Raw genomic sequence first — 27052 nt, forward strand, 5'->3', positions numbered from 1 at the left:
GGCTAACACGGTGAAACCCCGTCTCTACTAAAAAATACAAAAAAACTAGCCAGGCGCGGTGGTGGGCGCCTGTAGTCCCAGCTACTCGGGAGGCTGAGGCAGGAGAATGGTGTGAACCCGGGAGGCGGAGCTTGCAGTGAGCTGAGATCCGGCCACTGCACTCCAGCCTGGGTGACAGAGCGAGACTCCATCTCAAAATAAATAAATAAATAAATAAATTTAAAAAAATAAAAATAAAAATAAAAACAGTGTTAAAATAAAATAAAAAGAAAAAAAGACAAAAAAACAAAAACAAAAACAAAAACAGTGTTGCTCTGAACATTCATGCACATGCCACATGCCTCCTGATGAACAAGTTTCTCAGGCACACACCCAGGCATGGAATGCACCTAGGAATACAAATAGACTTAACCCTACAGCCGGGAATGGGTATGCACACTCGGGGAGCTTGCATCTTCTCAAAGTGGCCACAACAACTTCTTCCATACAGGATGCTTCTCTTAAAATGTGATGATGACACATCTTCCTAACTCTTGAATCTGGACAGGCTTGTCACTACGGCAGAAGTGATGCTATGTGACTTCAGAAGCTAGGATGTGAAAAGTGATACAGGTCCCACCTGCTTCTCTTGAAACCCTTGCTCCTGGAGCATGGCTACTGTTCCATGAGGATGTTCCCAAGGCCCTCAGCCCAGAGCCTGGATCAAGGTCCCAGCCACGTGAGTGCACCATCTTGGAAGTGGCTCCTCCAGCCCCTAGTGAAGGTGCCCCAGTGAGGATGCAGGAAGTAGTCTAGCTGTGCCTGCTGAATCCTGCCCAAATAGCGTATGTGTGAACAAAAGGAATGACTGTTGTTTTGAGCTACAAAGTTTTGGGCGTGGTTTGTTTTGCAGCAACAGGAAACTGACAAACATGTCCGTTTTCACTGGGTAATGCCATACGGCCATATTTACCAAATAGTTGCCCCATTTGACATTCTGACCAGCAGGGTATTGCTCTGCCATCTTGCCATCGCTGAGTAATGCCACATATGAATGTTGGTGCCTATTTGGTGTGGTTTTAGTTTGCATTTCCAAATTTACTAGTAAGATGATAGGCGTTTCCATGTTCTCTGCAAGAAGCCTGATTATGACACAGGTTTCTTTGCTGATTTGGGTTTTTGAGAGGGAGTCTTGCTCTGTCGTCTGGGCTGGAGTGCAGTGGCTGGATCTCAGGTCACTGCAAGCTCTGCCTCCCGGGTTTACACCATTCTCCTGCCTCAGCCTCCTGAGTAGCTGGGACTACAGGCACCCGCCACCTTGCCTGGCTAGTTTTTTGTATTTTTTAGTAGAGATGGGGTTTCACCGTGTTAGCCAGGATGGTCTCGATCTCCTGACCTCGTGATCCACCTGTCTCAGCCTCCCAAAGTGCTGGGATTACAGGCTTGAGCCACCGCGCCCGGCCTTGTTTCTCTCTTTCTAATGGTTCTGAAGCGGTTCTCTCTATATTCTAAATACTAATCATTTGCAAGGTGTACATATTTTTTAGTTTTTCATTCTTCAGTCTCTTTACAGTGCCTTTTGAGGAACAAACATATGATAATTTCCATCCTTTTATTTACGAAACGGAGTTTTGCTCTGTTACCTAGGCTGGAGTGCAGTGGGGCAATCTTGCCTCACTGCAATCTCAGCCTCCTGGTTCAAGTGATTCTCCTGCCTCAGTCTCCCAAGTAGCTGGGACTACAGGTACGTGCCTCCATGCCTGGCTAATTTTTCTATTTTTAGTAGAGATGGGGTTTCACTATGTTCATCAGGTCTTGAACTCCTGACCTCAGGTGATGCGCCTGCCTCGGTCTCCCGAAGTGTTGGGATTACAGGCGTGAGCCACTGTGCCTGGCCCCATTGTTTTTTTATTCATCTGTTATTTTCAGGTGAATTTCTTGCAGCAGTATTTAACCATATTCATATTCCATTCAGAGAGGCTGTCTTTTAATAGATGAATTTAATCCAATCACATTCCTCTGATTACTCAAATGTTTGAACTTAGTGCTGCCAATTCATATTATGTTCCATATTTATCATGGTTTTATCTTTTACTCATTCCTGTTTTTTTTGTTGTTTTGGTGCTGTCATTTTTCATTTCACTTTTTCCTCAGCTGTTTTGAAAGTGGTATATTCTTTTCCCACCATTCTTGTGGAAACTTTCTGATAGTTTAATTTTTCTTTTTTTTTTGAGACGGAGTTTTGCTCTTGTTGCCCAGGCTGGAGTGCAATGGCACCATCTCAGCTCCCCGTAACCTCCACCTCCCAGTTTCCACCAATTCTCCTGCCTCAGCCTCCCAGGTAGCTGGGATTACAGGCATGCGCCGCCACACCCAGCTAATTTTTTTTGTGTGTGTGTATTTTTAGTAGAGATGGGGTTTCTCCATGTTGATCAGGCTGGTCTTGAACTCCCGACTCAGGTGATCCGCCTGCTTTGGCCTCCCAAAGTACTGGGATTACAGGTGTGACCCACCATGCCCAGCTAAAATTTTTAACCTTTTTTTCTATTGATTCTAAAATCCTCAAACCAAACAATACAAGAGCTTTCGTGCACTTTCACTTCCTTCTGCGCCCGGCCTTGCCATGTGTCATGTTGAGCTCATCTGGGATTTCTCTCAGGTTGATTTTAACAGACCAGACTGATTTATTTGCTAGCATCCACGTCTTACTCTTGAGTCCACTTTTCACTTTGTTAAGGTATTTCTTCTAGTACTTTTAGAGACTGCGTGTGTGGTAAACATGGATGTTTACAAGCCGTGAAGACACCTTTATTTTGCTGTCTCACTGGAACGCTAGTTTCACTGTGTATGAGTTATGGTTCAATTCTCTTAGTATTTTGGCAACCCCTCCTCTGTAGGATCAGTCTGAACTCTAAAAAAGATCCTTTCTCTCTCTCCGAAGGCCTTCCTGAGTCTCCCTCTGACACGCCTACATTCGAGGCTTTGTTCTTCTCTCCTCTGAGCATCACCTCCATTGTCTGAGAAGTCACTGTCCCCGTCTCTCTCCTGTTCTGTGAAGGGTTTCGTGTCTTTTCATCTTCTCTTTCATGAGACTGTGTCTTACTTTCACTCTGCGTTGTGGAGAACCTCCAGCTTGTTTCCATCTGGCTTCCCTGAGGTGGAGAAGGGTTCCGGCTCAGCTTGCTTGTTTGGCCACAGGTAAACAGACATCAGTAGAATGGAGGTGACACGAAGCTCCTGGGTCTCGTGCAGAAGAGGTCAGGGCCCCAGTGGCCTGCACCCTCTCGGCTCAAGGGTGTGTCTGCAGGGAGTCCTAGATCAGGACTGACCACTAGGGACCTTGGCTGGGGTCCTACCTGCCCTCAAGTCTTCACATCACAACCCACGCACAGTGCCATGGGCATGAGGGCTGGCCAGGAAGAGGCCTGTGGGGCTTTGCCCCATCAGGGACACCTGGGTGAACAAAGCCACCCCACTCCCAATAAGGTGTTTGATGCAGTGCCCTGAGCAGTGGGGCCGCTCCGCTGCCCCATGGGGAAGGTCTGTCCCAGGGTGGACAGCTGCTCCGCCCGAGGGGCCTGCCTAGATGCCACAGGCTGGGCTGCTGGAACCCAGGGATTCCACAGCACCATCGTCCTGATCACAGATTCTCAAGGAAACCAAGGAGCTCCTGCCTCACCTTAAAACATTTTGGGACTTAATCTTGGAGTGAAAATTGTTATGACCCCACTGAATTTTAGAGTTTACACAAAAGGCCAAAGCGAAGACAGAGACTCAGGCCTCTCAACTCGCGCCCGCAGGGGCCTTTTCTTGCAACCTCAAAGGGCATCTGCTTCGGCAGGGCCCTCACACTGGCAGGACTACTTGCACACCTGGCCTGACACTCACTAGGGGAGGCTCCCCAGCCCAGCTGCACCACCTTCCCCTACTTAGTCGGGTGCCCGGCCAGTGCCCCTTCCACTTGCACCCAGTGGGCCCACAGGGTCCCCTCTGCCCACTTAGGGCCCTCCACTCTGGGGCCAATCGCCCCCTGCCTCAGGGCCCCCCACTCCTGGGCCAATCGCCCCTGCCTCAGGGCCATCCATTCCTGGGCCAATGCCCTTCTGCCTCAGGGACTCCCACTCCCAGCCGGTCCCCCCCGCCTCAGGGCCCCCCACTCCTGGCCGGTCCCCCCTGTCAGGGCCCCCGACTCCCGGCTGCTCCCCACTCCGGCCTCGAGGGCCCCCCCACTCCAGGGCCAATGCCCTTCTGCCTCAGGGCCCCCGACTCCCGGCTGCTCCCCAACTGCCTCGGGTCCCCCACTCCTAGGCCTGTCCCCCTGCCTCAGGGCCCCTCATTCTCCATCCTCCTGACCTCCTCAGGGACCCTCTGGCCCGGTCCTCCCTAACTCAAGGGCCCCCACTCTCCATCCTCCCGATCCCCCACTCCCAGCCCGGTCCCTGCCGCCTCAGGGTCCCCACTTGGCCCCAGCTCCTCGCGACGCCCCCTCCCCCGCGCGCCGCTGAGGCGGCGGAGTCGGCGCGTCATGGCGGCGGCGGGCGGGGCGCGTCGCACGCAGCGCGCCGGGGCGGAGCGCTCGCCGCATTGTTTGCTTCGCTGGGGAGCGAGCGAGCGACCCGGCCCTGGCGTCCGAGCCAGCCCCGCGTCCCGCGCCCGCCGCCCGCCGCCCGCGCCCGCCGGCCGGGCCCCCCGAGCTGGGCCTCAGCCGGGCCCGAGAGCCCGCGCCGCTCAGGCCGCCGCCCGAGTCCGCGGCCGCCGCTGCCGGGCCGGAGCCGCCCGCCGGCCGAGGAAGGCCGCGCCCAGGGGCGGCGGCGGGGCCGGCCTGCGGCCGTTAGCGGAAGGCCGCGGGCGCCGGTAGCCGCCGCCTCATCGACCGCCGGCCCCCGCGCCCGCCCGCTTGCCGGGCTCCCGCGGCCGCGGCGCCCCGAAGGTGAGTGGGCGGAGGCCTGGCCGTGGAGGCCTCCCCGCCGCCTCGCGGGCCGCCCGGGCCGCCGCCGCCTCCGCCTCGGCCCGGCCTCTCGGGGTTGTGGTGCCGACGCCATGTTTGGCGGCGGCGGCGGCGGCGGCTCCGCATTGTCCGCGGACCGGGAGCCCGGGATGCCGGGGAGGCCGGGCGGGGAGACCGGGGAGTTCGGGCCGGGCGGCCGGGGAGACAGGCAGGGAGCCCGGGAGGCCGGGCGGGGAGACCGGGGAGGTCAGGCCGGGGAGTCGAGGGAGGCCGAGTCGGGCTATGGGTCTCGGCGGCCTGGGCCGCGGCGCCCGCCCGGAGTCCGCGCTCGAGTCGGGTCGGGCCTCGGGCAGCCGCCGAGCCGGCCGGGCCGCCCCTTATGTAACAGACAGGCCGGCCGAGCTCTGCCCAGACGGGAACTCCCTGTGAGCAGGGACGCGCCCCGAGATCGCCCAGGAGCCGCGCGGCCTGCGGCGGCCGGGCTGGAGAACCGGCGCCGCCGCCTCCCCGGGCGTTTGCAGGGAGACGCCTCGCGACGAACGCGAGGCTTCCCCGGGCCTTTTAAACGAGTGACACGATTGAAGCGCAGTTCACGGGAAACGCGGCTGTTGTGAGCGGACGCGGGAGTTCTGAGAATCCTCAGCAGCGGGAGCCCCTGCCCCGCGGGGTGCGGGCCCGTCCCCCAGAAAGCGCGGCCGTCCGGGTCTGTTTTTGAGGGTCGGTCGCCAGGTGGTTGTGTAGTTAGTGGAATCGGCGGAGGTTTTCGTTTGCCTGGCCCAGCGCCGTCCCGAGTGCCGTGTGCTGCACACAACTTTGCACAACTCAGCGGCCGCGGCTCCCGTGGCCTTTAGGGAGAGGCCCGGCGCGTGGTCGGCTTCTCCCTGGGCGGGCGGTGGGAAGAGGGAAGCGGCCGTCTTGTGGGCAGCAGCCTTCCCTGCTTTTGGCCCGCAGAGCTCTTCAGGATGTGCTTAAGGGAATTATTCCTTGAGAAGCGACGTGTGTGCCCCCGCGGATCCCTCCCGGTGGAAATGCGTGTCCCAGCACGGACAGAACCGGCCCGGGGGGAAGCGGGGAAGCAGGGAAGGGCGTGGGTCGCCCTGCGCTGCCGAGGGTCTACTCTCCCCGGGTCCCAGTTCCGTGTTGAGAGCTGCTGTGGCCGTGAAGCCTTCGGTTCAGTTCTCCCCTTGTAGAAAGTGTTGAGATAAAGAGCTTCGCGGCTCCCTGGGAGAGAGTGGGTTTCCGGGGGCTGCTTGTCGTTAGGGCGACTCAGGACTTTGCTGTCGAGGGGAAAATTACAGGTTCGTTTCTGATCTGGTGAGTAACCAACTGTTGCTTCTGCCCCACCTCAGTAATGACGCGTGTCGCCGTCCCGGGTGCACTAGGGTAGCTCTCTGCAGGCTGTGGTGTCACCTCTGCAGGGCTCCCAGGGCCGGCTGGGCTGTACTGACAGCTCTCCAGGAATCCAGGGTTGAGTGAGTACCTGGAGGCCCTGGAGATGCAAGGGGGCTGAGGTTTGGCTGACCACATTTTCTCTCCTGTCCTCTCTGTAGGTAATTGCAATCTAGTTTCAACATACAATGAGGATTTCTGTCTGATACAGAGAAAGATACACAGTGGCTGGAGGGTCTGTCTTAAGAAGTGCCCTTGAAGTCGGCTGGGATTTCCTTTCGGGACTCACAGAGGGAAGCCTGCGCCCTGAGGGCTTTTTCTGAGGCCCAGTAGATCTAGGCCCAGGGTGAGGCTCTGAAGCCAGGCTGCTGCGGGTGCCCCTGCTCCCCCTGGGCCCCGAGGCCAGGCGTCCCTGACCTTGCAGGGCTAGATGCAGAGTGGGCCTTGGGCTTCAGCTGAGAATATTTGTTTTGCGAGTCAGTCACTGAAAAATCATCTTGCTTCCTGTCAGTGAAGTGTGGCGCTTTGGAGGGAGGCACTGCCCGGCGGGTGGTGGTCTTCACTGGAGGTGCCCACACACGAGGCACCCCGGGGACAGCTGGGAACAGACACAGTCCGTGGTGTTCGAACAGCAGAGGCCTCTGCCACAAGGAGCTGGAGGTATGGGTGGCAGCTCACTGATTTTGCCCACCTCTGGAAAGGCAAATTCTCCTAAATCTCTGTGACCAAGTCTTCAGGCACCTGAGCCAGCGCTGGCAACCCTCCTGGTGAGGGTCTCTGCAAGCTTCTAGGGGGTCCTGGGGGCCGCCCCTCGCTGTGTAGCCTGAGCAGAGCGTCTACCTTCACGTGTGCCGGGGAGAACAGAGAGATGCCCTTTGGTGTATTGCACATATCCGGATTCGCTCGGAAAGGAGGAGGACATGGCCAGCACCATTGTCTCACTGGGGCTTGAGGAGTGCCCCTGAGGGGAAGCGGCAGGTTGACTCGGCCTGTGGGTGTTTCCATGGTGGTCACTGCCAAGGCTCTGCAGAAGTGGGGTTAGGGCCTCCCAGGGGCGAAGACTGTCCCCTCAGACCAGTACAGGGCTCCCCTATTGGTCCCCTGTGCTGTGGTGTGTGTGTGGAGGGCCTGTCTATAGAGCATGGACAGACTGTGGTCTGTCTCCTACCCCGTAGCCCAGCAGGAATGCTGCAAGGACCGTGGTGACTTTGGGCTCATGTGGGTGCTCTCCTGGGAGCAGTGGGGAGGGGAAGAGTGGTTTAGGGGGAGTATCCGATAGGACCAGGTAGCCACTGAGCATGCCTCTCTGGTGGGCATAGCCTCTGTGTCTGGTGAGGTCCAGCCCTATATGTGGACTTCCTGGGGGATCGCCTGCATGCCAGGAAAGTCCTGCAGCTGTGGGCTCTGGGCCAGACCCCTCCTTCTTGGGGAGCATTTCTGTGGTCTCCGCAGCCTGTTGGTGTGGTCTGAGAGGGGACTGGGGCGTGGTGATAGGGATGCAGGTGCTCAGGAGGGCTCCTCAGGCTGCCTCTCTGCCTGTTACCGCTCTGTTCTCTCCCTGATCCTGGGGAGTTGCTCGGGCCTGGATGCGTGATTTTTGACACCTCGGAAAGAAGTTAGTTGTGAGTTTTGCTTTGATTGGGTTTTGAGCTGGTGAGCTAGATCTGCCCAAGCGTACTTTTGCAGCTTTCTCGAGTCTTTGGTCACCCTGCATAGAATTAACTTTACCTTTGCCTTTATTTTAGGTAATCATTACCAAATGAGGAGGAAAGGACGATGTCATCGAGGCTCTGCAGCGAGGCATCCTTCCTCCCCGTGCAGTGTTAAACACTCCCCCACGCGAGAAACGCTGACCTACGCTCAAGCTCAAAGGATGGTAGAGATAGAAATTGAAGGGCGCTTGCACAGGATCAGTATTTTTGATCCCCTGGAGATCATATTAGAAGATGACCTCACGGCTCAAGAGATGAGTGAATGCAACAGCAATAAGGAAAACAGCGAGCGGCCCCCTGTCTGCTTAAGAACTAAGCGTCACAAAAACAACAGAGTCAAAAAGAAAAATGAAGCCCTCCCCAGCGCCCACGGCATGCCGGCCTCGGCCAGCGCCCTTCCAGAGCCCAAGGTGCGCATCGTGGAGTACAGCCCTCCGTCCGCCCCCAGGAGGCCTCCAGTGTACTACAAGTTCATCGAGAAGTCGGCCGAGGAACTGGACAACGAGGTGGAGTACGACATGGATGAGGAGGACTACGCCTGGCTGGAGATCGTCAACGAGAAGCGCAAGGGCGACTGCGTCCCCGCCGTGTCGCAGAGCATGTTTGAGTTCCTGATGGACCGCTTCGAGAAGGAGTCGCACTGCGAGAACCAGAAGCAGGGCGAGCAGCAGTCTCTGATCGATGAGGACGCTGTGTGCTGCATCTGCATGGACGGGGAGTGCCAGAACAGCAACGTGATCCTCTTTTGCGACATGTGCAACCTGGCCGTGCACCAGGAGTGCTACGGGGTGCCCTACATCCCCGAGGGCCAGTGGCTCTGCCGTCACTGCCTGCAGTCCCGGGCCCGGCCCGCCGACTGTGTGCTGTGCCCCAACAAGGGTGGTGCCTTCAAAAAGACAGATGACGACCGCTGGGGTCACGTGGTGTGTGCCCTGTGGATCCCAGAGGTCGGCTTTGCCAACACGGTGTTCATCGAGCCCATTGACGGGGTGAGGAACATTCCCCCAGCCCGGTGGAAACTGACATGCTACCTCTGTAAGCAGAAGGGCGTGGGTGCCTGCATCCAGTGCCACAAAGCAAACTGCTACACAGCATTCCATGTGACGTGTGCCCAGAAGGCTGGCCTGTACATGAAAATGGAGCCCGTGAAGGAACTGACTGGTGGTGGCACCACCTTCTCCGTCAGAAAGACCGCTTACTGTGATGTCCACACACCTCCAGGCTGCACCCGGAGGCCTCTGAATATTTACGGGGATGTCGAAATGAAAAATGGTGTCTGTCGAAAAGACAGCTCGGTCAAAACGGTCAGGTCCACATCCAAGGTCAGGAAGAAGGCAAAAAAGGCTAAGAAGGCTCTGGCTGAGCCCTGCGCGGTCCTGCCGACTGTGTGCGCTCCTTACATACCCCCGCAGAGGTAAGCATGTCCAAGCATTGGGTCCACAAGGCGCCTGCAGTGCAGGACCCTGGGAGGACGCAGGCACAACCTGCAGGGCCCGTGCTGGGTGATCGTTGCGCTTCCTGTTGGCGCAGCTTCCTGATATTCCCCTGAAGTGTGGTTCTGCTTGTTTACCACGTCTTTTCGCGGAATAGATGTTGTAAAAGATTTTAGTCTGTAGGCTTGGAATGATCTATAGTTTTCTAGATTTTTTTTTTGAGATGGAGTTTCGCTTTGTCGCCCAGGCTGGAGTGTAGTGGTGCAATCTCGGCTCTCTGCAACCCCCGCCTCCCGGGTTCAAGCAATTCTCCTGCCTCAGCCTCCTGAGTAGCTGGGACTGCAGGCATGCACCACCATGCCTGACAAATTTTTTTTTTTTTTTGAAGTGGAATCTTGCTCTGTCGCCCAGGCTGAAGTGCAGTGGTGCAGTCTCGGCTCACTGCAAGCTCCATGTCCTGGGTTCACGCCATTCTCCTGCCTCAGCCTCCCGAGTAGCTGGGACTACAGGCACCCGCCACCACGCCTGGCTAATTTTTTGTATTTTTGGTAGAGACGGGGTTTCACCATGTTAGCCAGAATGGTCTCGATCCCCTGACCTCGTGATCCGCCTGCCTCGGCCTCCCAAAGTGCTGGGATTACAGGCGTGAGCCATTGCGCTCGGCAAATTTTTGTATTTTTAAAATAGAGACAGGGTTTCACCATGTTGGCTAGGCTGGTCTCAAACGCCTGACATCAAGTGATCTGCCCACCTTGGCTTCCCAAAGTGCTGGAATTATAGCACTTGCTCAGCTTTTTTTTTTTTTTTTTTTTTTCAATGGGGTTTTTCTCTGTTGCCCAGGCTGGAGTGTAGTGGCACGATCTCAGCTCACTGCAATCTCTGCTGCCAGCTTCCAGCAATTCTTATGCCTCAGCCTCCCGAATAGCTGGGACTATAGGCGTATGCTCCTATGCCCAGCTAATTTTTGTATTTTTAGTAGAGGTGGGGTTTCACCATGTTGCCCAGCGTGGTCTGGAACTCCTGAGCTCAGGCAGTCTGCCCACCTCTGCATCCCAAAGTGCTAGGACTATAGACGTGAGCCACCATGCCCAGCCAAGGGTGAAGATTTTTAAGAATTTCAGTGACTAAACTTTAAGAAGGAATGAAGCCCACACAGAAACTCTGTATGACTTTCAACCTGAGGGGCTCTGGCCTGGGCTTCCCAGTGACTTCGGCATCGGGACATCTACTGCTGTGGCGTTGGCCCCGTTTCCCGTGCTGTGCCCCCCACTTGCTGCAGATGCCCTGAGGACAGGGTGGCCAAACAAGGGGAGAAGCTGTGAGCACAGACGGGGCCTGCTGGTCAACAGGGCGGGGAGAGCCAGCCTGGTGCTGAGCTTGCAGCTTGGCTAGGGGAGATGCCTGGAGCCCCAGTACCACACAGACCTTCCAGGACTGCTGGGGGTCAGTGAGCAGGACCCTCTGAGGTGTCAGACCTGCTCCACATGTGAGGGGAGGGCAGCACAGGTGGGACGCATGCAGGCTGAGCTGCATTGGATGGTGAGGCTGGGAAGTTGCAGTGAGCTGAGATTGTGCTGCTGCACTCCAGCCTGGGTGACAGAGTGAGACTCCGTCTCAAAAAAAAAAAAAAAAAGTTTTAAGTGATTTTTGTTAATATTACTCTACTTTGCCAAAGTGAAGTGCAGTTTCTTTTCACAGAGCTGTAAATACTCAGAGAATGAGTCAGTTCAGACAGAATGAACAAAAAATGCTCATAATCCTTCCCATCCAGAGAAAACCCCTGTGAAAACCAAGGTGTTTGTCTTTGTAAATTAATCTGACTTTGAAGAGATGGTTTTGCTTGGATTTCTACCTATGAGTCAAAAAGTCTAGGGTTTGTATTAAGAGCTTCTGTATAAGAGGTCTAAAAATTTCAGCTTTACTGAAATTGAAGCAAAATAAACAAAATGTGATCTAACAAAATGAAGAGCCAGAAGTCTGAAGTGCCCCCTTCCCTGGCCAGTACCAGATGATGACCTGCTCTGGGAGAGGCAGGGCCTGGCCGGGCCCCACGCCCTATTCTTTGGCTGCTGGTGTTGGGTAAGCAGGACTGTTTGCAGGAGGCAGCGTTTGCATGCAGAGATGCGGGGGCCTGAAGTGGCCAGGGCTGATTGAGAAGAAAACTCGTGCTTTGGACCTAAATATTTGAAAGCAGGTGTTGGAGCTAGACCACGTACTATGTGGTTCTGTTCTTTTCCTAACTTAGGAATAAACTATTATTTTAGCTTCGAGTAGAGAGAGAGAAACAAACCTGGTCAAGTGTTCTTGGCCGCAGTCTCTGCAGTCTGGGTTTCCCAGTCTCCAGGAGATGCTGGCGCTTCAGGCCACCTTGCCACCAGTGGAGGAGCTCCCAGTGCGCCTGGCCTGTTGGCACCATGGTGCTGGACCCATCTCTGGGGTGGTTGTGAGGGGCAGCCTCTCAACACAGTACTGACTGCTGCCTGAAACCAGGTTTATAGCCTTGCTGTGGCCTGAGAGGCAGCTGATCTGGCAGCCCTGTTCTTAGGCCCTGGGCACTACCCTGGGTGCATGTAGGAAGCCTCAGCTGTGCATTTGAATTTTGTGTAGACGAGGGTGAAGCTTCTTACTTGTTTTTTATTTTGTGTTAAAGACAGGGTCTTGTTCTGTTGCCCATGTTGGAGTGCAGTGGCGTGATCATGGCTCACTGTAGCCTCAAACTCTTAGACTCAAGCAATCTTCCCGCCTCAGCCTCCTCCCATCCTCAGCTGGGACTACAGGCACGAGCCACTGTGCCTGGCCCATGGTGAAGCTTCTGGATGTGCAGCTGTTGGCAGGGATGCTGAGTCTAGTTGGTTAGGGTGTGCACTAACCCATGGCTCTGGGGTAGGGCCTGTCTAGAGCTTCAGGTCAGCCAGGCACACTGGAAGAGGATGTGACCCCATCTAAGCAGTGTTTTGGAGATTTTAGAGAAAGGGGATCTTGCTTATTCCCTGTGGACAGAACAGAATCTGCCTTTAGGGACTGACTGCTTTTATTTATTTTTATTTTTGGAGACAGAGGCTCGCTTTGTTGCCCAGGCTGGAGTGCAGTGCCATCCGTGATCTCGGCTCACTGCAACCTGTGCCTCCTGGGTTCAAGGGTTCAACCTCTGCCTCAGCCTCCCTAGTAGCTAGGATTACAGGCACGTGCCACCACACCCGGCCCATTTTTGTATTTTTAGTAGAGACAGGGTTTCACCATATTGGCCAGGATGGTCTCGATCTGCTGACCTCAGGTGATCCACCCGCCTCGGCCTCCCAAAGTGCTGGGATTACAGGTGTGAGCCACTGCACCAGGCTAAAAAAGATAGTTTTTTAAAAAGACAGCAGTAAATAAACACTTTGAAAAACAGGCAGGGCTGGGTGCGTGATTCACGCCTGTAATCCCAGCACTTTGGGAGGTGCTGAGGTGAGCAGATTACAAGGTCAGGAGTTCGAGACCAGCCTGGCTAACATAGTGAAACCCCATCTGTACTAAAAATATAAAAATTAGCCAGGCGTGGTGGTGCACACCTGTAATCCCAGCTGTTCAGGAGGCTGAAGCAGGAGAATCTCTTGAACAGAGTCCTGCTCTTTTGCTCAGACTGGGGTGAAGTGGCATGATCATGACTTACTACAGCCTCAACCTCCTGGGCTCAAGCGACTCCCTCACCTCAGCCTCCTGAGTAGCTGGGACCACAGGCGTGTGCCACCACGTCCTGCTAATGTTTTTATTTTTTGGTTAAATGGGGTTTAGGTTGGTCTTGAACTCCTGGGCTCAAGTGATCTGCCTACCTTGGCCTCCCAAAGTGCTGGGATTACAGGTGTGAGCCGCCATGCCAGACCTTACATTGATTTATTGTTATTTTTTCTTTTCTGTTCATCTCTTTTTTTTTGAGATGGAGTCTCACTCTGTTGTCCAGGCTGGAGTGCAATGGCATGATCTCGGCTCACTGCAGCCTCCATCTCCCAGGTTCAAGCGATCGTTGTGCCTTAGCCTCCCGAGTAGCTGGGACTACAGGTGTGAGCCACGGTGCCTGGCTAATTTTTGTATTTTTAGTAGAGTTGGGGTTTCACCATGTTGCCCAGGATGGTCTCGAACTAGTGACTTCCGGTGATCCGCCCGCCCCGGCCTCCCAAAGTGCTGGGATTACAGGCGTGAACCACCGCGCCCGACCCTATTTTTTCTTCTCACTGCCTCTCTCCAGCATACATCAGTTTTTGTTAACAGGGATTGAGCTGCATCTGTAGAGGATGGCATTTTGTCTTTAGCATTAAAGGAAAAGAGAAAGTCTTTTCCATCTGCACCGGTTTGAAATTAGGGCTCCCTTAACATGAATTGCTGCAGGACTCATTCACATGAGGGTTCATACATGCAGTGAAAAGACGAACAGGGTTTCATGGTCACTGTTTTTGGTTAATTGCATGAAATGAGGGATAAATACACGCATAATCTGTTTAACAAAACTAGATTCATCAGCATGCAAAATAGAAAGTGTCTTGAAAGAGACTGTGATCAGCAGGCAGACAGCCTGTGTTGGTTTGTTTCCTCTGACTGCTTCAGATCTTCTAGGGGAGCTCCTCTACTAAGAGAGCCTGAACTTCTGAGCTCATGGACAGGAACCTCAGATAGGCAAGGCTTTCTGAAGGTGCTCCTCCTACCTTCATTCAAATGAGGTGTTCCTCCCGCCTTCACCCTGATAGGGTGCTCCTCCCGCCTTCACCCTGATAGGGTATTCCTCCTGCCTTCACTGGGGACTTTTTATTTTTAGTTTAAAAGGATCAACTGGTCTTGGTCAGCCTTAGGAAGGGAAGCATCAGTCAGGTGAAAATGCGCGGCGAACTTTAAATACCTAGCTGCTTCTCATCATGCATTTAAGTTCGATTGACTTCAGCTGTTAGAGAAGTTCACTGGGCGCGGTGGCTCGGGTTAGTAATCCTAACACTGGAAGGCTGAGGTGGGTGGACTGCTTGAGCCCAGGAGTTCGAGCCTGCAGTGAGCTGTGATCGCACCTTTGTATTCCAGCCCGGGCGACAGAGGGAGACCCTGTCTCTAAAGGGTTTTGCATGGTTATCCAGAGCAGTCTCTTGAGTTTTGGTTCTCCTTGACACAGCTGCATTTGGAGATCCTCTGTGTGAGGCATGTTTAGAGAAAGAGAAACACTGACCCCTGGAATTGATATTCTTCCAAGAAATCTTAGTCTTGTTGGTAAAGGCAGTCCTCAGATGGTACTGGTCCCTTTGTTAGTGGTGAGCCTACAGAGATAGTGCCTGGTGTGCAGAGCTATGTGGTTGGATGGAGGTGAACAGAGCTGTTCGGGGCCCCTGGGCCGCCTTCTGGTCCTAGCCCATCACCGCCAGTCGTTCAGCAGACAGGTCCCCCAGCTGATTGTTTGAGCTTGGACTTGGCACACATTATGGAGTTCGTCTGGATCTCCTGTCTTGGATTTGATATGAAGATTAGTTGGTCCATCCCGTGTCCTAATAGATGTTTTTAGCAGCTGGTCTGAACTTGAACTATCTCACGTGAAGAAAGTTCCCTCTGGTGCCTCTTTTAATTTCTTTTTGTCTTCATGAACAGTCGTGCACCCCTAGCGCCATCCTTTTGAGCTCCCCAAGGCCTCTGCCAGACACATCGCTCCAGGGATGACTCCTCAACCCACTGTGCCGTCACCACTGGCTCTGCACCCCTTCTGAGCCATTCCTGGAGCTTGAGGCACTGCGAGATCAGGGGAAAAGGGTCAGCATGGCAAGGACAGATGGCTGCCTATAAGCTGGGGTCATTGAGCGGCTTTTGGACTTGCTGGAAGTCAGTGGGAACCCCCAAAATGAGTCCCTGTGGGGTGTCTGAAATCGTGGCAGAACGGGCAAGAATGGGGTCCGGCAGTTCTCTCCCCTCAGGTCCTGGCGGATGGATAGCAAAGTCCTGTGTAGACACGGTCACCCACAGGTTGTGTATGCCGGCCGCTAAGGGCCTTGGGTGGCGGGCCTCAGTCCCCACATTCCAGAGAGTGCCTGTCTGCCATTCCCTGCCCGGTAGGCACCCGGGGCCCTGGAATTCGGAAGGCCGCTGGCCCTTTTTTCCTACCCGGACTCGCTTACCACACTGTTGGAGGCCACCTGGCCCTAGTCTATTTGTGATTTTATAGAGACAGGGTCTCACTGTGTTGTCCAGGCTGATCTTGAATTCCTGGGCTTAAGCAATCCTCCTGCCTAGGCCTCCCAAAGTGTTGAGATTACAGGCGTGAGCCACCTCGCCCAGCCCCGGCCTTAGTCTCTAGTCTGTTTGATGCTGGAGGGTAGTAATGTTGACTCTGGAATAAAGATGTCACTATTCTGGAACGTTTTCTGGGGTCACTGTCGGGAGGCATTGTCTCCCTTGGGCTCTTGCTGCAGCCCCAGGCTGTTGAGCTGCACAGCTGTCCTCAGAGGGTGGGGAAGCTGTTCTGTCTTGGGGGCATGGAGTCTGCTAGGTAGGCCCTGTGAGGATCCTAGCTGTCACCTGGTGGGCACCTGCAGAGGTTTGGTTTTGTTCTTTTAATCGAGGCGGGGTCTTGCTCTGTCACCTAGGCTGGAGTGAAGGGGCACAATCATAGCTCACTGCAGCCTTGAACTCCTGGGCCCAAGTGGTCCTCAGCCTCCCAAAGTGCTAGGGTTACAGGTTAGAGCCACCGGGCGGGGCCCCCTTTGGCTTGTGTTTTTAAGTCTTTTTTTCCTCCATATTTCTGGCTGTAAATTTTGTTTTATAAAAGTTCTGGCTCAGTGCCCCCTGGGGGAGCCCTGTGTGGGCACCTCCCGGGCAGTATGGGTGCATGAGTTGGTTGCTGCGGGTGGCACTGGGAGGCCCTGTGTGGGCACCTCCCGGGCAGTGTGGGTGCATGAGTTGGCTGCTGTGGGTGGCACTGGGAGGCATGGCAGGGGCACTGAGGCCACAGGTGGCAGCTCCCTGTGCTTGACCTACATCAGGTCTAGAGTAGTGGGCACTCGGGAAGGAAGCACCAGGACGACACATTGGAAGGAGGAGCTGCAGGGCAGGGCCAGCCAGTGCTTGGGAGCCCTGGAGGGCACCCGGGTGGACGCAGTCTGCGGGAGCACTTGCTCTCCTGCGTGAGGAACAGACCTGAATGCCGTTTGAAACACTGGACCCATTCCTGCCCTCATGTGACTTTGTTGGTTTTCTGGGTTTTAGTGCAGATTGTAGCTGGCAGCTCACGATGGAGCTCTTCCTGGTGCAGGCTGACGGGCGGGAGGGATTCTCCTCTACTGAAATGAATGTTACTGTATCTGGGAACAGATTTTTTTCTTTTCTTTTTCTTTTTCTTTTTTTTTTTTGAGACGGAGTCTTGTTCTGTCACCCAAGCTGGAGTGCAGTGGCGCAATCTCAGCTCACTGCAACCTCTGCCTCCCAGGCTCAAGCGATTCTCCTGCCTCAGCCTCCCAAGTAGCTGGGATTACAGGTGCCTGTTAGCGTGCCTGGCTAATTTTTATATTTTTAGTGGAGATGGGGTTTCATCACGTTGGCCAGGCTGGTCTTGAACTCTTGACTGACCTCAGGTAATCCGCCTGCCTTAGCCTCCCAAAGTGTTGGGATTACAGACATAAGCCACTGTGCCCGGCCTAGATTTGTTTTGATTGAAAAAGCTGAAGCAAATAAAAATTGTGCTGGGGAGAATGGAGTGCTCACAGGATGGGCTGTATTTCTCACCGGCCTCACCACACCTTCCTCTGCACTCTCACACTCTGACTCTCCTAAAGATGCTGGCATTTCCTGAACTAAAGCTAGCATTTCACAGAGCAGGCCATGGGCCATGGACCACAGTCACCTGGCCATTTAGACAGCTCTGCCCTGCCCCCCACAACTTGGGTACCCAACCATGTCATTCCCACCCCTAGCTTTGTGGGGCACCGTTCTGCTGGGCCTGGTTCTCTTTCCTGAAGCACCCCAGGCATGCAGAGGATGTTCTCAGCAGAGGGGAGACACCACAGTGTAGCTGACTTCTATCTCTCTTCACTTTCACCATATTTACTTACTTTTGGCAGAAGTGGGGTTGAACATTTATGTGAAGTTTTCTTTACTACTGGGGACAGTGGGGCAGATTCCTGCTGCACATTCTCGCCTCTGCTCCAGCCTAGGTGCTACCTGGGCGGCGGGGGGGTGGAGTGCAGCTGTTTTGAGGTACTCCGAGTTCCCATCTGCCATCGCCGGTGGATGAACTGGCTCATTTCTAGAGCTGCTGGAGGCGGTGGTGGCTTTCCTGAGAGCACCTCCTGGGCTCGGGCTGGTGGGGAGCTTCATTTTACCTTTTTATGTGGAAATAACTTCAAATTTACAAAATATTCACAAAAGTAAAGACAGCAGGGACTACCCAGGTGCTCTACATAGAGTTGCCTGTTGCTGGGGCTGTGTCCTTTTGTGCCCGCCCTGCCCCGTCGGAGGGGATCCCAGATGTGGCCCTTCCCCATGCACGTCAGGCGTGTGAAGAGAGCAGGTGTCCCCTGGCGATGGGCAGCAGGCTTGGTGGTGCCCCAGCCTTGGTGCAGGAGTTCCCTGAGGTGAGATTCAGGGCTCTGGCTGGCTGGCCTTTCGTGTTTCCTGAGCGATGGATGTGGGCACGGCGTCCTCCATGTTGCACCGCCCGGCATGGGGTGTGCGTGTGTGTCATGCCAGGGCTCTGGGCCTGCTGTGGGGACTGTTGCCCTGCCTGTGCCCTGTATGTTGTGCGCTTGTGCCCGTGGGTGGGTGTATCTTTTCATTTTTAGTGATATCCTTAAAAAATTCTTTTTTAATTTGGAAATCTTTAGAGAGAGCCCCCCCGTTCTTTCACTCAGCTTCAGAAGTTATACGCGCCTGGCCAGCCTCCACTTGCCCGCTCCTTCCATTCCTTTGTTTTGAAGCAAGTCCCGGTAATGAAATTCCATTCATGCACCTGTCAGTGTGTAAAGGTTCTTAAAAGCAACCATAATTTTATAGTGTCTGATGAACCGAAGTTTGTTAATTTCATTGTACTCCTCAAATTTATCACCCTTTTCCTGTGCGGTGTGTGCATGCTGGGTCTGGTTTTATTTATTTTTATATATGCACATAAATATATTTTAAGAGATGGGGTCTCACTGTATTGCCCAGACTGGTCTGAAACTCCTGGGCTCAAGCGATCTTCTCGCCTTGGTGTCCCAAAGTGCTGGGACTGAGATGTGAACCACCGCGTCTGGCCACCATGTTCCTCTATATGATAATTTCTGCCTTTACCTGTTAGCAGTCTAGAAGCATGTGGGATTTCCTTCCTCCCTCCCTCCCTCCCTCCCTTCTTTCTTTTTTAAACTCTTAATATCCATTGCTTGTGCTGTGGGCAGAGGATGTGGCCTGCATGGAACGCATTCATTGTTTGATGCTTGTTGAGACTTTATGGCCCAATAGATTATACATTTTTTGTAAATAGTCCATCTGTGCTTGTGAATATGTGTGTTCTTTATTTGATGCAATATTCTATATGAGCTTGTTGGGTCAAATGTATAAATCATGCTTACATTTTTAATGTCAAATTTATTTTTGTGTGAATTGGCTTCATTAGGCTTGTAAGTTTAACATTTCTCATTGTAGCTCCTGGAGGTTTTGTATTTGATATTTTCAAGATGTCCTGTTAGGCGGTGTGTACGCATTGGAATTTGGTTATTTCCTTCGATCATGGTGCAGTAGCCCTCGTAGCCCTTTTACTCCAGTCAAGGTGTTTCTCTGGCCTCAGCTCAGCTGATTGGTCAGCAGTACCCACTTTCTGCTCCTTAGTGTATACGTGGACATTTTCCTTATGTCCAGCTTCAGCCTTGCTGTGGTATTTTAAAACTGGAATTAAAATTTTTTCTTTTTTTTGGAGACGGAGTCTCGTTCTATTGCCCAGGCTGGAGTGCAGTGGCGCAATCTCGGCTCACTACAACCTCCGCCTCCCAGGTTCAAGCGATTCTCCTGCCTCAAGCTTCCCAAGTAGCTGGGATTACAGACACCTGCCACCATGCCTGGCTAATTTTTGTATTTTTAGTAGAGACGGGGTTTCACCATCTTGGTCAGGCTGGTCTTGAACTCCTGACCTCATGATCCACCTGCCTCTGCTTTCCAAAGTCCTGGATTACAGGCATGAGCCACCGCACCTGGCCTAAAACTGGAATTTTAAATTTTTAACCTGATTGACAACCTCTTCATTAGCAAGTTTAGACTGTTGACTTATGTTGGATTACTGATCTATTTTAGATTTGTTTCCATGATCCTTTTTTTCCCTTTTTCTTTTTTTTTTCTTCTGAGATGGAGTCTCGCTGTATTGCCCAGGCTGGAGTGATCTCAGTCCACTGTAGCGTCCGCCTCCCAGGTTCAAGCAGTTCTCCTGCCTCAGTCTCCTGAATAGGATTACAGGCGTGCGCCACCACGCCCGGCTAATTTTTTTGTATTTTTAGTAGAGATGGGGTTTCCCCATGTTGGCCAGGCCGGTCTCGAACTTCTGACTTCGTGATCCGCCCTCCTCAGCTTCCGAAAGTGCTGGGATTACAGGCGGAAGCCACTGCGCCCGGCTGCCTTTTTCTTCTGATGTATTGACTCAGATGGTTTTGCTTTTTTTGAGTGGGGGGCATTTTTCCTCTTCTACTGATTTGGAAGGTACACATTCCATTTAACTGTCTGATTTCAAGTTTTTTCAGTATTTTACTGTGGTCACGTACACATAACATAAAATTTATCGTCTTAACCATTGTAAGTGTGTAGTTCAGGGGCGTGAAGCACTTTGATATTGCTGTGCAGCCTTCGCCACCATCTATTTTCAGAGCCTTTTTGTCTTCCCAGTCTGAAACTCTGTCCCCGTGAAACAGGAACTCCCCATTCCTCCCTCCCTGGCCGCAGGCACCCACCGTTCTACTCCCTGTCTCCATGAATTTGACTCCTCTTCAGTCCCTCACGTAAGTGCAATCAGGCAGTATTTGTCTTTTTGTGTCTGGCTTATTGCACTGAGCACATTTTCAAAGTTTTTCCATGTCATTGCATGCATTGCAACTTCCTTGCCTTTTAAGGCTGAATAACCCTCTGTATGTGGAGATAAACTTTTGCTTACCCATTCCTTCCTCCATGGGCACTTGGGTTGCTCCCATGTTTTAGCCATTGTGAGTGATGCTGTGAGGAACACGGGTGATAAGTATCTGAGCCTGTTTTCAGTTCTTTTGGGTGTGTACCCAGAAGTGGCATTGCCAGGTCACACGGCATTTCTGTCTTTAAGTTTCTGAGGAGCTACAACACTGTTTTCCACAGTGGCTGCACCTTTTTACGTTCCTGCTTGTGGTGCACAAGAGTTCGGGGTTTCCACATCCTCACCAACGTTTTTTTAATTTTTGTTAGTATTTTTTGGTAGCCATTCTAATGGGTTTGAAGGTAACATCATAGTTTGGATTTGCATTTCTGTGTTTATTGAGCATTTGTACTTTGGAAGAATTGTCTGTCTGAGCATTTTAACCAGTTTTGAATTGGGTTGTTTATTTTTTGTTGAGTTTTAGGAATTTCTGGATATTCATCCCTTATCAGATACGTGATTTGAAAATGTTTCCTCCCGTTCACTCTGTGATGTGTCTTTTAATGCACACATTTTAACATTTGTCATGAAGTCCTGTTTATTTTTCTTTCATTTCCTGTGCCTTTGGTGTCTTTATTCAAGAGATCATTGCCAAATCCAGTGTCATGAAGCTTTCCCCTTCTGTTTTAAGAGATTTATAGTTTTAGGTCTTATGTCTAGGTCTTTGATTTTGAGTTCATTTTTATATGTGGAATGAGGCAAGGTCCAACTTCACGTTCTTTTGCATAGCCATATCTACTGGTCCCAGTGCCATCTGCTGAAAAGACTGTCTTTTCCCCTCTGAATGGTCTTGGGACCCTTGTCAGTAGTCTATACTGGATACAGGAGGGTTTGCTTCAGGATTCTCTGCTATCCCCATGGTCTATATGTCTGTCCTTTTGTCAGCACCACACTGTTTTGATGACCGTAGCTTTGTGGTAAATTCTGAAGTCAGGAAGCATGACTTTTCCAGCTTTTTCAAGGTGATTTGGCTGTTGGGGTTTCCTTGAATTTCCATATGAATTTTAGAGTGGATTTTCCTATTTCTGCAAAAGAAATCATTGGTATTTTGATAAGAATTGCATTGGATCCATAGATCACTTTGGGTGGTATTGACATCTTAACAATATCAGTCTTCCAGTCATACATTCCCTAGTGCATTTAGTGGGTCCCATGGTAAAGTGTTTAGATGTCAGCATGTAGACTTGGCTTAACAAAAATCCAAGGAACACTTGATGTTGGAACTCTGGTGACCTCCCCTCGTTTCCAGGGTTCTTTTCCCTAGTGTGGGTTCTGACTTGTCTACAATCCTCCCTGAGGTGGGCATCACGGCTGCTGCACCCAGGCCCTCATCTTGCCCGCTCTGCCAGCGTCTCAGTCCAGCCAGCCCTGAGGGACTTCTTTCTGTGGTTGTCATATGTATGTCTTTGCTTAGTTTTCTCATCTGAGGTCTGTTTCCCCTTAACTCTTCTGTCTGAGTTGAGATGGGGGCTCATCATCTCAGCTGGGAAGCTGCTGTTCCATGCTCTTCCTCACTCTAATTTTGGGTTTTTCAGCCTCTTGCTCATATGAGCTCCCTCAGCCTCCCAAGTAGCTGGGGTCACAGATGCACACCCCTGTCTCTGGCTCTGAGTTTTTAAAGCATTTTCATCAAAGCCTTTTTTGCTCACAACTCATGGGCTGTTCACATTTCCAGAAGCCCTGACTCTGGAGAAGATGGTGGCTTGTTTATGAAGTTAGAATCTTTTCTCACATCTTAAGGGTCAGAAGAAATAAAAACAATCTTCCCTCCCTCTCTCCCTCCCTCCCTTCCTTCCTTCCTTCCTTTTCTTTCCTTCCTTCTTTCTTCTTTCTTTCCTTCTTTATTTCTTTCCTTCTTTCTTCTCTTTCCTTTCTTTCCTTTCGTTCCTTTCCTTCCTTCTTTCTCTTCTTTCTCTCTCTCTCTCTTTCTCTCTTTCTCGTTCTTCCCTCATGTCTATAATCCCAGCACTTTGGGAGGCTGAGGTGGGTGGATCACTTGAGGCCAGGAGTTCCAGACCAGCTTGGCAAACATAGTGAAACCCCATCTCTACTAAAAATATAAAAATTAGCAGGGTGTGAGCCAGGCGCGGTGGCTCATGCCTGTAATCCCAGCACTTTGGGAGGCTGAGGTGGGCAGATCACGAGGTCAGGAGATCGAGACCATCCTGGCTAACACAGTGAAACCCCGTCTCTACTAAAAGTACAAAAAATTAGCCGGGCATGGTGGTGGGCACCTGTAGTCCCAGCTGTAGGCAGGAGAAGAATGGCATGAACCTGGGAGGCAGAGCTTTCAGTGAGCCGAGATTGCGCCACTGCACTCCAGCCTGGCAACAGAGTGAGACTCTGTCCAAAAAAAGAAAAAAAAAATTAGCTGGGGTGTGGTGGCAGTGCCTGTAATCCCAGCTACTTGGGAGGCCGAGGTAGGAGAATTGCTTAAACCCAGGAGGCAGAGGTTTCAGTTAGCCGAGATCGCCCCACTGCACTCCAGCCTGGGAGACAGAGTGAGACTCCATCTCTAAAACAAACAACAAATAGGGCCTTGTTCTGTTTGCCCAGGCTGGAGTGCAATGGCATGATCTCGGCTCACTGCCACTCTGAATTCCTGAGGACCCAGGAGATCCTCAAGGGATCCTCCCACCTTAGCCTTTTGAGTAGCTGGGACTACAGGCGGCATGCTCCACTGTGCCCGGCTAATTAAAAAAAAATTTGTTTATAGAGATGGGGTCTTGCCATCTTGCCCAGGCTGGCCTCGAACTTGTGGGCTCAAGTGATCCTCCAACCTCGGCCTCTCAGAGTGCTGGGATTTTAGGCGGACCCACTGCGCCTAGCTCAGCCTCTTTTCTTTCTTTTCTTTTCTTTTTTCTTTTCCTTTCTTCTTCCTTTTCCTTCCCTTCCCTTTTCCTTCCCTTCCCTTTCCCTTCCCTTCCCTTTCCCTTCCCTTCCCTTTTCCTTCCCTTTTCCTTTCCTTTTCCTTTCCTTTCTTTCTGATGGAGTCTCACTCTGTTGCCTGGGCTGGAGTGCAGTGGCATGATCTCGGCTCACTGCAACCTTTGCCACCCAGGTTCAAGTGATTCTCCTGCCTCAGTCTCCCAAGTAGCTGGGACTACAGGTGCGTGTCACCACGCCTGGCTAATTTTTTGTATATTTAGTAGAGACGGGGTTTCACCATGTTAGCCAGGATGGTCTTGGCCACCTGACCTCGTGATCCGCCTGCCTCGGCCTCGCAAGGTGATGGGATTACAGGCATGAGCTACTGTGCCTGACCTCTGGATGCTTTCTTTATGAGCATATTGTCAAGTAGCATTTCTTTGGATCTTCAAATTGTTAAAAAATACTTCTATGTATATTGCCTCATTTGGTCATTAAAATACCCTGAGGGTATACATGTGTGGAAACATTTGCATTCCTGTTGAGACTCACTGTGGCCAGTAAGTGGCTCACGCCTGCCACTCCAGCACTTTGGGAGGCTGAGGCAGGCGGATCACCTGAGGTCAGGAGTTTTGAGACCAGCCTGGCCAACATGGTGAAACCCTGTCTCTGCTAAAAATACAAAAATTAGCTGGGCCTGGTGGCGGGCACATGTAGTCCCAGCTACTTGGGAGGCTCAGGCAGAAGAATCGCTGGAACCCTGGAGGTGGAGGTACTCCAGCCTGGGCAACAGAGTGAGACTCCGTCTCAAAACAAACAAACAAACAAAAAAGACTCACTGAACTGGAAGAGTTGAGGGTGGTGCTATTTCCTGCACATGGTTTGCCTCAGTCCAAAGTGGTAAAAACAAACTGCTCCCAAAACAACAGCCCATGAGATGACCAGGTCCAGCCCAGCGCAGCCCAGTCTGCAGAGGAGGAGCCATGTGGGGCTGTGATTGGAGCCCAGCGTCCCAGTGCACCTGCCGACTCCCTCCCCCGCCTCTGGCTTCCTTCCGTTGGCTGTCCTTGGAGGGGCGTGCTTTGTGGGCAGGCGTTTGGTGTCCTGAGCATGCAGACTGCCCTTGGAGTGGTGGGCAGGATTGTTTTAGCCTAAAGGGGTTCCACACCTGCACGGGAGCTCTTGGTGATGGGTCACTCTGGCAAAGTTCCCCCGGCAGGTCACCTGTGAGGAGGCACCTCACGGTCAGTTCTGGGTCTAGTGGGTGTTCTCCTGCAGGCTCCACACTTGAGCCAGGTCCTGCCGGAAGAGGCAGTGTTGGGTGTTCCCTTGGTGGATGAGAGGTGCTGAGGGTCTTGGTGGCTCCATGTGTCCCCAGGGGCAGCACTTTGCATTTCCTGGGAGACTTGAAGATGGCCGAGGTCATTTTAGTGAGCACGGTGAAACAGCACCTGTCAGTGGCTCATACCTGGAGCTCTCTCTCCTCTTGGAGGTGATGTGGGGACCAGCACCCACCTCTCCCATGGTATCCGAGTGGACGGGGTCTAGGGTTTTGAACCCGCTGACGCAGATGTGGTTGAAGTCAGCTTGTGTGCAGATGGGGTCATACAGGAAGAATGAAAACTGTCGAAGGCTTTGCTCAGCATGTTTTCTTTTGGATGTTCAATCTGATAAATGTTGTAGTGAATGAGAAGTGGATGAAATCTTTTTTTTTTTTTTTTTTGAGTCAGAGTCTCGCTCTGTCGCCCGGGCTGAGAGTGCAGTCATGCGATTTCGGCTCACTGCAACCTCCACCTTCCAGGTTTAACAGATTCTCCTGCCTCAGCCTCCCAAGTAGCTGGGACTACAGGCATGCACCACCACAGTCCGCTAATATTTTTGTATTTTTGGTAGAGACAGGGTTTCACCATGTTGGCCAGGCTGGTCTCAAACTCCTGGCCTCAAGTGATCTGCCCGCCTCGGCTTCCCAAAGTGCTGGGATTAAAGGTAGGAGCCACTGCACCCAACCTAAAAAGTAGATGAAATCTTCAAGTGGTTGGAGGTTGTGAATTTTAGCAGCACTAGGGATAGTAGAAATTACACGTGTCATGGTTTAGGGAGAAAAAGCATGAACACATGGTTTTATTAGCAGTAACACTGTCATTTCTAGTTTATGTGACGAAACATCTTAATGTACTGCTTCAAAGATAAACTGAGTGTTTATGTTTTAGGTTAAATAGGATTGCGAATCAGGTGGCCATTCAGCGGAAGAAGCAGTTTGTGGAGCGAGCCCATAGCTACTGGCTGCTCAAGCGGCTGTCCAGGAATGGTGCCCCCCTGCTGCGGCGGCTCCAGTCCAGCCTGCAGTCTCAGCGAAGCTCACAGCAGGTATGTGGCTCACGGCCCCCACCCTCCAGGGAGAGGGCACCTGGTTCAGGCTGGACGTGGTGCTGCCCCCTGGGTCCAAGCTCCCCATTGGGAAGCCTCGGTCTCGTCCAGCCCCGGACCTGTAGGAGGAGTTAGGTGTGCCCTGGGCCCTGGATCTGCGACTTTGGGGGTGATTCTCATCCATGCCTGTCACTGGGGGGTGTTTCTTCGGTTGTGAGTTGTGCTCCCCTGCCCCGCCCCGCCCTACCCGCACACATGCTGATGGGCAGTGACCAGTTCTGGGGGCTGGGGATGCTCAGGGATGTGTTACGCTGTGGCTGCATGAGTGTCCAGGCTGAGGACAGCAGGAGTGGGACCCAGTGAGCACCCGGGCCAGTGGGTGGGGGTCTGTGTGCTGGGCCTGGAGTGTGGGTTTTGGAAATGTGTGAGGAGTGGTTTATTTCGAGGGCCTTGCTCTGAAGGCTGGTTTAGCACGGACTGTGATAGGGTGGGGAGGGCTTGAGAGAGCTGAGAGAGTGGAAGGGAAGGAGCAGGACTTTTCCTTTTTAAAAGAACCAACTCAAACTCTTACATTTTGGTAGTAGGTTTGAGTTTATAGACTCATCTGATATTGTGAAATAGTTCTGAAAAAATGGGTTTACAGAGTGAAGTAGCTTTTGTGAGATGCACAAAAGTAAATTGAAAACACAAATGGCTCTGCACATGGCCCAGGACCTGCGGCCAGCACCCTCTGCCCACGCTGCCTAGTGAGGAGCCACTGGTTTTTTGGAAGAGCTATCTGCGGCCGGTGTTGCGTGGCCTGAGCACCTCTTGGAATTTCCTCATGGTGCTTTTCACTGCCATCCTGGGCACGAAGCAGAACCATCCTGCTCTGCTGTGAGGTGGCGACTTGCTCAGGGGAAGCTTGAGTCTGCAGGGTCAGTTGGGTTCCCGTGCAGTGGCCGGTGCTGTCTCTGCCTCGCAGACTCTGCCCCCGCAGCGTGAGCCCTGTTCAGTCACCTGCTGTGGCTGCCTCGTGCTCCAGGGAATTCAGAGTCTGGCGCTCTGGTCTGGCAGCTGGTGATTTGTGGGTCTGATTTGGTGGTGGGGTCCAGGGTCTTCTGATGGCCTTGGTGTGTCCTGGTTGTGGAGTGTTCTGGGCCTCCTGTGCCGTCTACCTGGGTTGCCCCCCTGTGTGTCTGTCCAGGGAACTTGGGGCTCCCCGGACAGTCTGTGAGCCAGTCCCTCTCCAAGTGGGATC

At 52.7% G+C, this 27052-nt stretch overlaps 1 protein-coding gene across 10 annotated transcripts in view; it reads left to right on the top strand.

Moving 5' to 3' along the window:
- The first annotated feature begins 4566 nt into the window (after window positions 1-4566).
- Window positions 4567-27052, top strand: part of BRD1 (bromodomain containing 1) — a 50063-nt gene continuing 27577 nt past the window's right edge. For 2 of the 10 annotated variants that reach the window (XM_031656177.1, XM_021921704.2), the window contains exons 1-2: window positions 5206-9442; window positions 25656-25812. In XM_031656177.1, coding sequence (XP_031512037.1) covers window positions 8076-9442; window positions 25656-25812 — 1524 coding nt within the window. In that variant the 5' untranslated portion in view covers window positions 5206-8075. Of the gene's footprint in view, window positions 4910-5205; window positions 9443-13949; window positions 14112-25655; window positions 25813-27052 lie in introns of those variants that run through there. The other 8 variants (XM_003905723.5, XM_021921706.2, XM_009217535.4 and 5 more) reach the window with 8 other exon arrangements.

Source organism: Papio anubis, chromosome 16, assembly GCF_008728515.1.
Source record: "Papio anubis isolate 15944 chromosome 16, Panubis1.0, whole genome shotgun sequence".
Lineage (NCBI taxonomy): Eukaryota > Metazoa > Chordata > Mammalia > Primates > Cercopithecidae > Papio > Papio anubis.